We start from the raw sequence: 15,495 nt of genomic DNA, 5'->3' as shown, positions 1-15,495 counted from the left end.
ACATTTTACATCCATACTGCTCTGTACTGTTCCTTACAAGGCACCATCTTCATTTGCTCAGTGAAAAACTGTTAAGTGCTGATGGCTTATGGGAGAGTATACCTTTTTAAGAGCAAAATGTTTGAAATGGACGTAACTATTCTGTGCCTAATTACATTATTAAATTGACATACAGTGAATGCACTCACACTGGACACATAACTTGTCAGCTGTACAGGATTCCATGTTTTTATCTTGTCCTGTGTTTTTGAATTAGTGCTTCACAGAATCTCTGGTTTGAGTCATTGTTAAATCCTGCGCCTGTTTTTTTCTTGTGTGTAACACAAGTCATTGGTTTAGACTCGGCGTAGATACATAACAGGAATAAAGAGAATTCTGAATTGAATCTATGCTGCCCAATTCTGTTGGATTCATGCATAGTCTGTGGAGTTTTACTTTGTTACCTCTCAATCGAAATTTTCAGCTGCAAATCTGGAACTGCAGATACATCACATGTGGGATTTCATGATTCATCTTATACATGCATTCTTACATGTATCTCTGACTCCGCTGTCATTTTAATGACTCGGTTGCATGATGGGCTCTGTCACTCTGTGGGATGTCCTTTGCCGTAGTCGATCCCATCATTCCTTGCGGCTGATTCCAAAGGAACACAAAGGGCCCCGAATCGACCCCGGTGGCCATTACAAGCTGTCCTCCTCAATCAAGGAAAGGAATTTCACAGGGTTATCTTTATGCTCAAGGATAAAGGCAAGGAAACAATGAGAATGAGATGCAGCCTGGGACAGGGCTTGTGCCACTGGGAAGGTGACAACAGGCCTGCAGTGACCTCTGCACCTTGGCACTTGCTGATCAGAGCAGCTGCGCCCCGTGGCCTGGGGAGACTCTTCCTTGTGGCTCTCGTATGTTGTATACGTTGGTTTTGTTCCTTGTCATGTGACCTAACCTTGAACAAAAAAGTCTTGTGACTAACTTGCACAGTGTGTGTTTAGCTGCAATGTCCATTTATGGCTCCGACATGCAACAGAGATGTTCACCTCGTATATCAGCATTTCCAGTATTCAAGGGCAAAGTGTCTAATCTGAAATGATAATTCAATCATATTTTATTGGTCGCTAATCGAAGCACTTTCATTTGCATGTGTACGTTAATGAGTTTGTTATAAATGAATGCCAACACCCGACATATTTCTCAGGCTCTAAATACATTGAGTGTGTAACCATATAGCATCTGCTTAACCCATGTCCCACTGCTGTTACCTTGGACTATACTTGGCTGATTCTTGCCTGGGGGGGGTGATGAAGGACCTTATTATTATTGTATTCCAAATGCCTTCGTAACTAATGCTGATGTTCTGTTCAGTCTAGGTGGAGACTCGACCCTTTTATGGCGCTCAGAAATCTTGAGCTCTCAGAGGGAGCTCCTTCACTGAGTGCTTATGGCGCAGCACCTCTGCCCACCTGTTCCGTCCCTCCCTCCCAGCTGCCCTCTCTCATACACTCAAAGAACACAAAGGGGGACACACCCACTACCATGTCCCACCAATTAGGAAAGAAACGTCACTTCCTGGCTACTGGATCGTTTCCAAATCTGCCCGCTTCGCCTCTTTATAAAGAGACAGGCTGAGGAGCACCCCAAGTCAGCACATCCCTTCAAGGTGAGCAGTAGGGAGTGTATGCAGGGGCCCCGGGCTCCTGTAAGGGAGGTTTCAAAGGGAGGGCTGCTGCAAACCATCACAGTCACTGTCTGCAAGACTTAAACATTTCCTTCTTTTCTCTCCCATCTTTGCAGGTCAGCTACGTCTTCTGCACATCACTGCACCGGGTACGTAAATGCGGGAATCTGTTAATTTCAGGACTTGTTGAAAAATAAGGCACTTTTGGTCTGCCACTGTCGGCCATTTCACATTATAACAGGTTTGAGGCTTTTCCTCATTTAGTTTGTGATGAAATATGCCAATATTTTGGTCAGGAAGGACATGTAATGATTTTCAGGGTTCTATTTAGTATTTATTTAAAACATTTTAGATGTTAAATACTTAAACTAGCTCTGAAATAGAAGAAAATTGACACTTTGGTACATGAATGCATCTTGTGCAATTAGTATTACACCAGCTAGTGTATCCATTTTACTGTCAACAGCAGCTGCCTTCTCTGGCATTTATAATTTTTTATGCAGGCATCATAAATTAGGTTTTATTATTTTTTTAAACCATCAGCTCTTAGGTTTTCAGATTAGTAAAACTGAAATGATTCCAATATGGAATCATAATGAATATTTTCTCACCTGACTGAAAGGCTAACAAAATGGGAGATGCAGCAATGGAAGAGTTTGGCCGCGCTGCCCCGTTCCTGCGGAAATCGGACAAGGAACGCCTGGAGGCACAGACTCGCCCATTTGACATAAAGAAGGAGTGTTTCGTAGCGGACCCTGAAGTGGAGTATGTCAAGGGGTCCGTCATCAGCCGAGATGGAGACAAAGTCACGGTCGAAACTGAGTTTGGGAAGGTAAAACTTGAATTCACACACTATACTGGGTAGTTGAGATAAAATACTTCTGACTTATCTAAAGCTATTTGAATTATTGACAGGGGCAATAAAATGCATTGCATATAATATATGTACACTGATCCGTGGTGTTTGTTTGCAGACCGTTACTGCGAAAGAAGCAGACGTCCACCCCCAGAACCCGCCAAAGTTTGATAAAATTGAAGACATGGCGATGTTCACCTTCCTTCATGAACCCGCTGTGCTGTTTAACCTCAAAGAGCGTTACGCAGCCTGGATGATCTATGTGAGTATAGAGATGCATTATTTATTGTAGACTAAAAAGTACTGTCAACAAACACAACGGCAGCCGTGAGACTGACTGGTTTCTCCTCCATCTTGCAGACCTACTCTGGGCTGTTCTGTGTCACTGTCAACCCCTACAAGTGGCTTCCAGTGTATGATCAGTCAGTGGTCAAAGCCTACAGAGGCAAGAAGAGAACTGAAGCTCCTCCACATATCTTCTCCATCTCTGATAATGCCTACCAGTACATGCTATCAGGTAAAACTCAGTCTTTAGAATCTCCTTGGAATAATTCCATATAGGATCTCCTTGGAATAATACAATATAGAAGGTTTTAATTATATTATACTTATATTTAATAATATTTTCACATCCTGCAGACAGAGAAAACCAGTCTATCCTGATCACGTAAGTCTCACAAAGCTTTACTTTTTGGATGAAATAAGTTTGATCCTAAGGTCTGAAAGACATCTTTGCCTTCAGAGGAGAATCTGGTGCTGGGAAGACTGTGAACACAAAGAGAGTCATTCAGTACTTTGCCAGCATCGCAGCTGCGCCAGGAAAGAAGGATGCAGCTCAGGAGAAGAAGGTGAGCTGTTCTACAAAGCAGACAACTGACATGCATGATGGCATGTTTTGTGTACAGTGATCCCCCGCTATACTGCGGTTCAGCTATCGCGCCCCCACTATATCGCGGATTTTTCCCCGACACATCACAGTTCTCTGCCTATTGTGTACCTTGCTTATGGTCCGATTGTTGTGAGCAAACTTCTTGTGAACTTTTCATTTTGTTTTAAGCCCTTCAATGGCTCCCAGTTCTACCCATGCTGAGCTTAAAATGTTTTTATTTTTACATATTCCATTACGTATACAGAGAGAGATGTGTATATATACATATACATTTTATTATTATGTTACTCATATCCTTAGCCCGACATCCACATATCATATGTGTTGGCAAAGTGTGTTTTAATACGTTTACATGTGTTTAAAGTGTGTGGGAGGGTATTTTATGACTTAAACTATACATTTTTTTTTTTATTTATATGGTCTTTCTATATTGCGGATTTTCACCTATCAATGCTGGGTCTGGAATGTAACTTCCGTGATAGGAGGGGGATCACTGTATATGATGTTTGTACATGAGTGAATAGCTTTGGTTGTGTAACATGTGACTCTCAGGGGACCCTGGAAGATCAAATCATCCAGTGCAATCCAGCCCTGGAGGCCTTTGGTAATGCCAAGACCATCAGGAATGACAACTCCTCCAGATTTGTGAGTGGCAAGTCTTCATTTAGTTGGATTCCTTCCAGTTGAAGTTTCAGTGTCTTCATTTAATATGGTCTTCATTTTTCAGGGCAAATTCATTAGAATTCACTTTGCAGCCAGTGGAAAGTTGGCTTCTGCTGACATTGAGACATGTAAGTTAGGAAACAATTGAACACAAACTGATTCATGGTATGGCTGTAGGCATTATCTTAGGTATTGTGTGTCTGTGTGTGCCAGATCTTCTGGAGAAGTCTCGTGTAACCTACCAGCTAAAGGCTGAGAGAGACTATCACATCTTCTACCAGATCCTTTCCCAGAGAAAACCAGAGCTGCTCGGTGAGTCCTGCAAACTAGTTGTTTCAAAACTGTTGCATTACCTGGTCAGTATCTAACTAAAGTTTGCTCCTCATCAGAAATGCTGCTTATTACCAACAACCCCTATGACTACGCCTACATCTCCCAAGGAGAGACCACTGTAGCCTCCATTAATGATGGTGATGAACTGTGTGCCACTGATGTGAGTGAATATTTTAGCTTTTCTTTAAGCATTTATCATGGATTACTGTAATAATGTTTCCTAATTCCCAGGCTGAATAACTCCCTGAGTTGACATGAAAACTCCGTCCTCTGTGCTTCTTTCCTGCAGGAAGCTTTTGATGTGCTGGGCTTCACTCAGGAGGAGAAGAATAGCATTTACAAGCTAATTGGTGCCATCATGCACTTTGGCAACATGAAGTTCAAGCAGAAGCAGCGTGAGGAACAGGCGGAAGCTGATGGCACTGAAGGTGGGTTTCACTGTCTGCAGATAAAAATGACAAATAAGGAACATGCAAACAGATGCTTACTTTAATAACCAGAATGTTCAGGTCGATATGGATTATACAATGTAACAGTTACCCATAATGAGGTTTTAGGCTAAGTTAAACCTCAACTTCATCTCAGACCTTGTAGAACCAGCTACACAGAAAACAAGAATTATGATGCTGCAGACTCATATCTAATACTTCATTGGTTGTGTCTAGGAGTTTTGCATAGTTGCTTCGTTTCAGCCTTATAAATCTGTGATGACACTTCCAGATGCTGACAAGGTTGCCTATCTGATGGGCCTGAATTCTGCTGATCTTATCAAGGGCCTGTGTCATCCAAGGGTCAAAGTAGGCAATGAGTGGGTTACCAAAGGGCAGAATGTCCAGCAGGTGAAAGAATTTTTTTTTTAATTTGAATGCAGTGGTTGCAAATTAAAGATGTAATCAGCATATAATGATCTTCTTATGTTCTTATATTTAGTTCTTCTATTTGTTTAGTTTTAAAAATGTAGGTCACTTTCTCTTTTATTTTACTAGGTTTACTACTCTATTGGTGCTCTGGCTAAGTCAGTATATGAGAAGATGTTCCTTTGGATGGTGGTACGAATCAACCAATCCCTGGACACCAAGCAGCCTCGCCAGTATTTCATTGGTGTGCTGGACATCGCTGGTTTTGAGATCTTTGATGTGAGTCTTGCTGTCACATTATAATATTTTTAGAGGTACCTCACATTCTTTTATCACCTTTTCCTTACTTGGGAACATTAAAGAACCATCTCCTCTTTTTTTCCATCAGTACAACACCTTTGAGCAGCTGTGTATCAACTTCACTAATGAGAAGTTGCAGCAGTTCTTCAACCACCACATGTTTGTGCTGGAGCAGGAAGAATACAAGAAAGAGGGGATTGAGTGGGAGTTTATTGACTTTGGCATGGACCTGCAGGCCTGCATTGAACTTATTGAGAAGGTTGGTGGCAAGCAGCAGGACTCATTTAAAATCATCAATATATTACACATGGATTATCACATACAACAGCTTCTTCAAACATTTTACGCATTCTGTCATTTTTATTGCAGTTAATTTTTTATTTAGTCATTTTTATTCACTTTTCTTTTTCTGTAAATTCAGCCCATGGGCATCATGTCCATCCTTGAAGAGGAGTGCATGTTCCCTAAGGCTAGTGATGCTACCTTCAAAGCTAAGCTGTACGACAACCATCTGGGGAAATCAAACAACTTCCAGAAGCCCAGGATTGTTAAAGGGAAACCAGAGGCCCATTTTGCCCTGGTTCACTATGCTGGCACTGTAGACTACAACATTTCCAACTGGCTGGTGAAGAACAAGGACCCTTTAAATGAGACGGTTGTGGGATTGTTTCAGAAGTCTACAATGAAACTGCTGTCTAACTTGTTTGCCGGGTATGCTGGTGCTGACTCAGGTACAATGTTGCTAAATTTGGTCAGTTGGCTGGCATGAGATTTTCAATACGAGACAACTCTGCACACACATGCATGCTCATTTACATCTATGTAACAGTTTTATTACCTTGTTTAATATAAATGTTTAAAAAATTGATAATGTAACCATGTTGGTGTCTGTGCATAATATTTGTCATATTCTCTTTTTTAGCCCAAGATGGCGGCAAAGGAGGAAAGGGAGGTGGAAAAAAGAAGGGCTCATCCTTCCAGACTGTGTCTGCTCTACACAGGGTGAGGAACTTCATGAATTTTTTGCTGTTCATTTTACTGTTAATGTGCTTGATTTCTTCTAGTTTTGTGAAAACTAACAGAGTGTTTTCCAAACACAGGAGAACTTGAATAAGCTGATGACCAACCTGAAATCAACTCACCCTCACTTTGTCCGCTGCCTCATCCCCAACGAGACCAAGACTCCAGGAGCCATGGAGAACCCTCTGGTCATGCACCAGCTGCGCTGTAACGGTGTGCTGGAAGGCATCAGGATCTGCCGAAAGGGCTTCCCAAATAGGATCCTCTATGGGGATTTCAAGCAGAGGTGGAATTTACAAATTAGTTTATGTGAAGTTTAGTAAACTCTAATGAAAAGAATCACTAATTTAAGTCATCAAACCACAAAATGGTTCCTTTAAAATATGCCACATCCATAGATACCGCATCTTGAATCCAGCTGCAATTCCTGAAGGCCAGTTCATAGATAACAAGAAGGGAGCAGAGAAACTTCTTGGATCTCTGGACATCGACCACAATCAGTATAAACTTGGGCACACTAAGGTAAGAAAATATTTGATTTTGAAATTGACATATTATAATGGATCATTGTTCATATCTGTGTGATCTTCAAAGTTGGCATGCTATAATGGATCATGGCCCATATCCAGGTGTTCTTCAAGGCTGGTCTATTAGGTACACTGGAGGAGATGAGAGACGATCGTTTAGCTCTCATTATCACTGGAATCCAGGCCAGGGCCCGAGGCATTCTCTCAAGAATTGAGTTCCAGAAGATTGTTCAGCGCAGGTCAATAATTGTTTTTCTTTTTTAAATTTGTTGTGTCCACTTTATCAGTATAAGCCCTTGGTAAAATCTGTATTATCACGTGTCCAGGGATGCTTTGCTTGTGATCCAGTGGAATGTAAGAGCCTTCATGGGTGTGAAGAACTGGCCATGGATGAAGCTGTACTTCAAGATCAAGCCTTTGCTGAAAACAGCAGAGACTGAGAAGGAGATGGCCAACATGAAGGAGGAGTTCCTCAAGCTCAAAGAAGCATATGCAAAATCTGAGGCCCGAAAGAAAGAGCTTGAAGAGAAGATGGTCTCTCTCATTCAAGAGAAGAATGACCTGCAATTGCAAGTCCAGTCTGTAAGTTTAATTGTATATTGAGGTCTAGTGAGACAGATGATACAGTAAAAGGCTACAGTTGAAGTTGATTTCTTCTGGCAGGATAATTTTGTGACTATTTATATGGGAATCAATTTCTCGCTAGTTCTATTGAAACATTGGTAATATACAGTTGAACCTTGTTATTACGTACCCCGGATACAATGTTTTCACCTATTCAACGTACAGGTTTCTAATTCCCGTTTTTAGCCTATGTATTATTCCAATAGCAGCCATTGTTTACAGTGGACACCCTTACAGCGTAAACTTCGATACAACATCCAAATTTCTAGAGAAAATACGAAAACTAACCATCATTACAACGTACAGCGCTCTCCCCGCCCACCACAACTTGTGTCGCTACTGTGCTTGGAAGAATTGTTGAGAAACCTACCAAGCAAACAAAAATAACTGACTTTTTCAAGGCATAGACTGTCTACATTTAAAGTAAAATTCAAACTTCCCGCGTTAAATGAGTTGCCCTGACTGATCGTTACTGGAAGCGTAGTAATGGCTTGTTAAGTGTTGTGTGCATATTCTTTGTTTATTAAACCTTGTGAAATACCGGTCATGCCGGTAATTGTGAATTCAGAATAATAATGGAAGTAAAGGATTTTATGATTTAATTTGACCAATATTTCATTAATATTTTCAGGCCAAATGCCAATTTGGATGCGAATGTTTATTTTAAAAATCCATTTTGACCAGCCGTTGTGTATTTTCATTGCCGTTTATCGCCGGCCGGCACTAAGTAATCGTGAGTAATTTAAGGAAAATTTCAAGGATCCAAATGAGCTTTGTTGAATTATTTAACAAGTAATAATGTGTTCGTTTGTTTTGTAGTCAATTTAAGGGTCTGTTCTATTAAAGTTTTATCATTTACATGGATATTTCGTGAGTTCTTTCATCCATCTTGCACTAAGTGGTTACAACGTTCTATGCTTATAACGTACATGTTTTTGATATCCCGTTTTGCACGTAGAAACGAGGTTCGACTGTACTATGATTATTAAATACTTGCTAAATTACCTAAAAATTGTTATTTTAGGAGCAAGATAATCTCTCAGATGCTGAGGAGCGGTGTGAAGGGCTAATCAAGAACAAGATCCAACTGGAGGCCAAAGTCAAAGAGCTGACAGAAAGATTGGAGGATGAAGAGGAGATGAATTCAGAACTGACTGCCAAGAAGAGGAAGCTAGAGGATGAGTGTTCTGAGTTGAAGAAGGACATTGATGATCTGGAGCTCACTCTGGCTAAAGTGGAGAAGGAGAAGCATGCTACTGAGAACAAGGTCAGTGTTAACCTTCATTTAATTGTGTCACCTATCAAGCAGTAGCTTGTGTGTTGGTCTACTGAGGTTCTACTTTATTCTTTCAGGTGAAGAACCTGACTGAAGAAATGGCAGCTCTGGATGAAATCATTGCTAAGCTGACCAAGGAGAAGAAGGCTCTGCAGGAGGCTCACCAGCAAACGCTGGATGACCTCCAGAGTGAGGAGGACAAAGTGAACACCCTAACTAAAGCGAAGGCTAAACTGGAACAGCAAGTTGACGATGTATGTGTACATTTGAACATATGCATTTCTTCCTCTGCATTGGGAAAAGACAAACATAGGATCCCAAAACAGATATGCTTTATATTTTTTTATCTTAATCCCTACAGCTTGAGGGCTCCCTGGAACAGGAAAAGAAGGTTCGCATGGACCTTGAGAGAGCCAAGAGGAAGCTGGAGGGTGACTTGAAGTTAACCCAGGAAAACGTAATGGACCTGGAGAATGACAAGCAGCAGCTCGAGGAGAGACTGAAGAAGTAAATCATTTATTGATTTTGTTCAAATTTCCTTGAAATGATGAAAAACTGTTAAAAAAACTGGCAATTAATTCACCTTGTTTTCTGTCACAGGAAAGATTTTGAGATTAGTCAATTAAATAGTACAATTGAAGATGAGCAGGCAATGGGTGCTCAGCTCCAGAAGAAACTGAAGGAGCTGCAGGTACATGTTTGTGTAGAGTGAACACTGTTGATGTACTGCACGATTAACTAGCCAAACTTAATGAAAAGATAGGTTTGTCACGAAGAAGAAGTCTACGTTGAACACCTAGAGTAAAAGTGGTCGTCAAAAATCCTGCAACTTGATGAATAAACCTGATATTCAACCATTCACCAGGCCCGCATTGAGGAACTGGAGGAAGAACTGGAGGCAGAGAGGGCTGCTCGTGCCAAGGTGGAGAAGCAGAGGGCAGACTTGTCCAGGGAGCTGGAGGAGATCAGTGAGAGGCTGGAGGAGGCTGGTGGAGCCACTGCAGCCCAGATTGAGATGAACAAGAAGAGGGAGGCAGAATTCCAGAAACTGCGCCGAGACCTCGAAGAGGCCACACTGCAGCATGAGGCAACTGCTGCCACTCTGAGAAAGAAGCATGCTGACAGTGTAGCTGACCTGGGTGAGCAGATTGACAATCTGCAAAGGGTGAAGCAGAAGCTTGAGAAGGAGAAGAGTGAGCTCAAACTGGAGCTGGATGATGTGGTTTCCAACATGGAGCAGATTGTCAAAGTGAAGGTAAGAAGCCATGCAGATGAACTTATGTAAAAGCAATGCAGGATGCAGGACCACTGATGTTACACCACCGATGATGCTAATTTGAACATATTATTGTAGACAAACATGGAAAAGATGTGCAGGACATTAGAAGATCAAATGAGTGAATATCGAACAAAATTTGAGGAGGCCCAGCGGAGCGTGAATGACTTCACCATGCAAAGAGCCAAGCTCTTAACTGAAAATGGTAGGTGAGCCTATTGTTAGACATTATTTCCCAAAATGCATAACAGTGTGGCCACATTACACAAAGTATACTCATAAACTCTACTACCATAGGGGAGCTCACCAGGCAAATAGAAGAGAAGGACTCCCTGGTCTCTCAGCTGACCAGAGGAAAGCAGTCCTACACCCAGCAGATTGAGGATCTCAAAAGACAACTTGAGGAGGAAGTCAAGGTGATTACTTTAGTGAAACTCTCTGTAATCCAAAAATTGGGGAATGGTAAGTCTGAACATTATGAGCGATCTTCATCTTCTTGGTTCCAGGCTAAGAACGCTCTGGCCCACGCGGTGCAGTCTGCTCGCCATGACTCTGACCTGTTGAGGGAGCAGTATGAGGAGGAACAGGAGGCCAAAGCTGAGCTGCAGCGCAGCCTCTCCAAGGCCAACTCTGAGGTGGCTCAGTGGAGAACGAAATATGAGACCGACGCCATTCAGAGGACTGAGGAGCTGGAGGATGCAAAGTACGGACATTCGCCTTTAAAAAGTTATTAAATTAGTTCATAATCAAATTCATTCTGACCAAACCATGGCACATATCAAACACTCTTCTTACAGATAAGCTTTTTGTTTGCATTATATTTCCTACAACATATAAGACGAACAAAAAGTTTGTTTGTTTCTTGACTGTGCAGCTGTGCCTTTTTATGTCCTAATGTAATATTAGCTATATGTTGGCACCATTCTGTTGATATGGAAAATATGTTCAACCAAACTCTGCAAATTTTCATTCAGGAAGAAACTGGCTCAGCGTCTGCAGGATGCAGAAGAGGCTGTGGAAGCTGTGAACGCCAAATGCTCCTCCCTAGAAAAGACCAAACACAGACTGCAGAATGAGATTGAAGATCTCATGGTGGACGTGGAGAGGTCCAATGCTGCTGCTGCTGCTCTTGACAAGAAGCAAAGAAATTTTGATAAGGTGCTTGAATACAAAGATAATCCTAACTCTTTAAATTGTATGTGACTGGATGTTTTCACTATTCCTCTCTTTTGTTTCCTCCAGGTTCTGGCTGAGTGGAAGCAGAAATATGAGGAGTCCCAGAGTGAACTGGAGAGCTCCCAGAAGGAGGCCAGATCCTTGAGTACTGAACTCTTCAAACTGAAGAACTCATATGAGGAGTCCTTGGACCATCTAGAGACGATGAAGAGGGAGAACAAAAATCTTCAAGGTAATCCTTACATATGCAAGGCATTTTTGTGTACATTGTTTGTATGTAGAATTGTTCAAATACACAAACACTTGGACTTAGACAAGTAACATTTTTTTCCCTTTAAACAGAGGAAATTTCTGACCTGACTGAACAGCTTGGTGAGGGAGGAAAGAGCATCCATGAACTTGAGAAAATAAGGAAGCAGCTGGAGCAGGAGAAGAGTGAGATCCAAGCTGCTTTGGAAGAAGCAGAGGTGAGGACTTCTTTCCAGTATTTATAGTTTTGTAGATCTATTTTTGGTAATGTGAAATGTTAGTATGGATTTTTGCATTTGTTTCTGGACTGTTTACATGTGTACGATATTGTTACATTCAAAAATAACATTGGTAAAAGAAGGTTTAATTTTCTTTCTAGGGTTCCCTAGAACATGAGGAGGGTAAAATCTTAAGAGCCCAGCTAGAGTTCAACCAGGTGAAGGCTGACATTGAACGCAAACTAGCTGAAAAGGATGAGGAGATGGAGCAAGCCAAGAGGAACCAGCAGAGAGTGGTGGACACCCTACAGACCTCTCTGGAAGCTGAGACTCGTAGCAGGAATGAAGCCCTCAGGCTGAAGAAGAAGATGGAGGGAGATCTTAATGAGATGGAGATCCAGCTCAGCCAGGCTAACAGGCAGGCTGCAGAGGCTCAGAAGCAGCTCAAAGGTCTCCATTCACATCTTAAGGTATGGTGATTGTTTTATAATGAATAATTTCATTATGCTCTTGGTCAATTAAATAGATTTCCAATTCTACAGGAATAAAAGGGTTTCAAGAAAAAAAATAACCTTCTTGGTTTGTTCTAACACCTTTGCTGTTTAGGACGCCCAGTTGCAGCTGGATGACTCTCTCCGTGCCAATGATGACCTAAAGGAGAACATTGCCATCGTGGAGAGACGTAACAATCTGCTGCAGGCAGAGCTGGATGAGCTGAGGTCACTGGTGGAGCAGACTGAGAGAGGACGCAAGCTGGCGGAGCAGGAACTGCTGGATGTCAGCGAGAGGGTGCAACTGCTGCACTCACAGGTATGGCAGGAAATCTGTGTGGCCATCTGGTCCTGCTGACACTTCATGTAAAACTGGGATATCCCATCCACCTTTTCTTGGCTTCTCTTTTGAACAGAATACCAGCCTGCTCAATCAGAAGAAGAAGCTGGAGGGTGATATATCCCAGCTTCAGACTGAAGTAGAAGAAGCAGTTCAGGAGTGCAGGAATGCAGAGGAGAAAGCCAAGAAGGCCATCACTGACGCTGCCATGATGGCAGAGGAGCTGAAGAAAGAGCAGGACACCAGCGCTCATCTAGAGCGCATGAAGAAGAACATGGAGCAGACCATCAAAGATCTGCAGCACCGCTTGGATGAAGCTGAGCAGATCGCCATGAAGGGAGGCAAGAAACAGGTTCAGAAGCTGGAGGCTCGGGTGAGTGATGTACAGTTTGTTCATGATCACTGAACTGAGATCTGATACTTCAGTCCTTTGGGTTTTTTGAACACTGAAAGGATAATGATTTGCTCACATTAATAGGTGAGAGAGCTGGAGAATGAGGTCGAAATGGAGCAGAGAAAGGGCAGTGATTCCGTGAAGGGAATCCGTAAATATGAGCGACGTATCAAAGAGCTCACCTATCAGGTACATCTCACCTATCTTCTGTCTCATTAAGCCTGGTGTTCATCTCTATATTTGCACGATAAGGACTCATGGATAAATACCTGGTTTTCCTGGTACACTATATAAATTTAACATGGTCCTTTTGTGTCTGCAGACTGAAGAGGACCGTAAGAATCTGGCCCGTCTGCAGGACCTTGTGGACAAACTGCAGTTGAAGGTCAAGTCCTACAAGAGAACCGCTGAGGAGGCTGTAAGTAACAAACTTCATACTGTAGATCAGTGCTTGTTAAACACATGACTCCAGCACACAAAAGTGTCATCAAGCCAGTTTTTAACTGAATGTCGTCTGTGTGTGTTTGGTTTAGGAGGAGCAAACCAACGCTAATCTGGGTAAGTTCCGGAAGCTTCAGCATGAACTGGATGAGGCTGAGGAGAGAGCCGACATCGCGGAGTCTCAGGTCAACAAGCTGCGAGCCAAAAGCCGGGATACTGGCTCCAAGGTGAGAGAACATCTTCCTGTTTTATACATTTGAAATTTGCTCATAGTTTTGAATTTGCATGAAATGGTGGAATCCTTAAATTTATGTTATTTTCATTTTATTATCACCATATAACGCTCGGGACCCAGGGAAATAAGCAAAATGAAATACATGCTAACACTGAATGTTGTCTTCTTGTTACAGAAAGGACATGATGAAGAGTGAAGTGCTCCGATGAACCTCTCTGCTGAAGCTCTCACGGGGTCTCCTAGCTACTGTGTTTCATCGTCACTCCTTATTTATTAATATTCAGTGGAATAAATGCAATTAAGGCATCTTGTTTCTTGTGTTCTTTCTTTAGAAAGGGCATATATGCCATTTAGCATGTTACAACAGGTGGTTGTGGCTCATTATATAAATGCACACAAATGAAAACATTTGGACCAATTTGGAGGCATATTATGGCTCAAATATAATCATTCATAAAATCGTTTACTCTTGTGACTTCATCCTGGCCAGTCTGGTGACTCAATGCGTAGCACTGCACTCTTTTGCTTCTTCTGTTGTGGGTTTGATTCCTGTCCCAGACTTTGCATGTTCTCTCTGGGGTGTGTCTGAATTTCTACCTTTAGTCCAAGGAGCTGCACCTAGGTGAATTGGGGTCTCCGAATTCCCCTTAGTGTGTGTGTCCTGCAAAGGACTGGCATTTTGTCCAGGATATTTTGCATTTGACAAGATGAACTGCTGAGTAGCTTTGACTTTGACCTGGCTAAGTGGTATGGATGGATTTCTTTTGTTTTTAGAACTACATACGGTCACAGGCAGCCTGTGAAAAAAATATATTGATAATGTTGATAAACATTCATGTCAGCAGCATTAGATCTTTAAATATGTTTTTTTGTGGGTCTTTGTCTGAGGTGAAGTCAACTGCTAAGGCATAGCAAAGAATTGCTAGTGTTCCGAGAAGCTGTTATAAAAATAACGGGCATTTTGTTATCTGGAACCAAAGTAGCCGGACACCATTAAATCATTTAAACTCAACATATGCTCAGTAACACACGAGCATTGTCAGGCTCTACGTGTCTCGTATGCTATGCTTATAGGGATGCCAGTCAATTACACTCAAAGCGCCTTTCCTCGTGAGGAATTATTTGGGATGGATATTTTTCAAAGCAGGATAATAAAAAAAACACAAGCAATGACAGCAGGATCACTGATCGGCCGGGGACAGCTGTGTCCCTCTGATGAATGGAATTCAGGCTGACTGTCACCTGTGACCCTCCTTCCACTTTTGTACTGGAGGTTTATTTGCACGTTTGACCACATGATACCAGCCTTGTGCTTTTACCAAGGGCAGAAATCTATACATAGCATTCTCCTTGCAGTTTGCTATACCGATTATCTAAAAGACAAATGGATATTTTTAAAAATGTAAACTATGCCTCCAAGTTTCAGATTGGCTCACATACTAATGAATAATTTACTTGCTTCGTTATTATAACACATTCTTGTGGTTATTTTATTTAGTGGTAATCTAGGTTTGGTCAGCATTAAATTTCATTACCTAGAATATTCAGGATCACTAATATAATGATATAACATTTAATTGTGTATTTTAATTATTTTATTACATTTTGTTTTATGATAATTCAGGTTTGGTCAGCACTAATATTCATTACCTAGA

At 41.7% G+C, this 15,495-nt stretch overlaps 1 protein-coding gene across 1 annotated transcript; it reads left to right on the top strand.

Annotated features, from left to right (window-relative positions):
* Positions 1 to 1,628: 1,628 nt before the first annotated feature.
* On the top strand, positions 1,629 to 14,146 carry LOC125736737 (myosin-7-like). The gene is made up of 39 exons (XM_049006338.1): positions 1,629 to 1,657; positions 1,792 to 1,824; positions 2,298 to 2,507; positions 2,650 to 2,793; positions 2,892 to 3,048; positions 3,171 to 3,198; positions 3,274 to 3,379; positions 3,973 to 4,065; positions 4,148 to 4,211; positions 4,297 to 4,395; positions 4,473 to 4,576; positions 4,706 to 4,844; positions 5,137 to 5,255; positions 5,403 to 5,552; positions 5,662 to 5,832; positions 5,995 to 6,304; positions 6,496 to 6,575; positions 6,674 to 6,879; positions 6,992 to 7,115; positions 7,223 to 7,359; positions 7,447 to 7,702; positions 8,769 to 9,011; positions 9,098 to 9,274; positions 9,382 to 9,527; positions 9,621 to 9,711; positions 9,886 to 10,275; positions 10,375 to 10,501; positions 10,594 to 10,712; positions 10,803 to 10,999; positions 11,271 to 11,454; positions 11,539 to 11,704; positions 11,815 to 11,939; positions 12,101 to 12,409; positions 12,546 to 12,749; positions 12,847 to 13,143; positions 13,249 to 13,353; positions 13,487 to 13,582; positions 13,698 to 13,832; positions 14,016 to 14,146. Exons 3-39 carry the CDS (start codon positions 2,307 to 2,309, stop codon positions 14,034 to 14,036), a joined length of 5,820 nt encoding a protein of 1,939 aa, XP_048862295.1. The 5' UTR covers positions 1,629 to 1,657; positions 1,792 to 1,824; positions 2,298 to 2,306; the 3' UTR covers positions 14,037 to 14,146.
* Positions 14,147 to 15,495: the final 1,349 nt, after the last annotated feature.

Source organism: Brienomyrus brachyistius, chromosome 1 (assembly GCF_023856365.1).
Source record: "Brienomyrus brachyistius isolate T26 chromosome 1, BBRACH_0.4, whole genome shotgun sequence".
NCBI classification, from domain to species: domain Eukaryota; kingdom Metazoa; phylum Chordata; class Actinopteri; order Osteoglossiformes; family Mormyridae; genus Brienomyrus; species Brienomyrus brachyistius.
This window is presented reverse-complemented; position numbering and strand designations above follow the sequence as displayed.

Bases quoted from the DNA above. Each gene is read 5' to 3' on its own strand.
- LOC125736737 (XM_049006338.1), top strand. From the start codon at position 2,307: ATGGGAGATGCAGCAATGGAAGAGTTTGGCCGCGCTGCCCCGTTCCTG. The intron at 2,794-2,891 runs GTGAGTATAGAG...TCCATCTTGCAG, and splicing joins ACGCAGCCTGGATGATCTAT to ACCTACTCTGGGCTGTTCTG. The intron at 4,212-4,296 runs GTAAGTTAGGAA...TGTGTGTGCCAG, and splicing joins TTCTGCTGACATTGAGACAT to ATCTTCTGGAGAAGTCTCGT.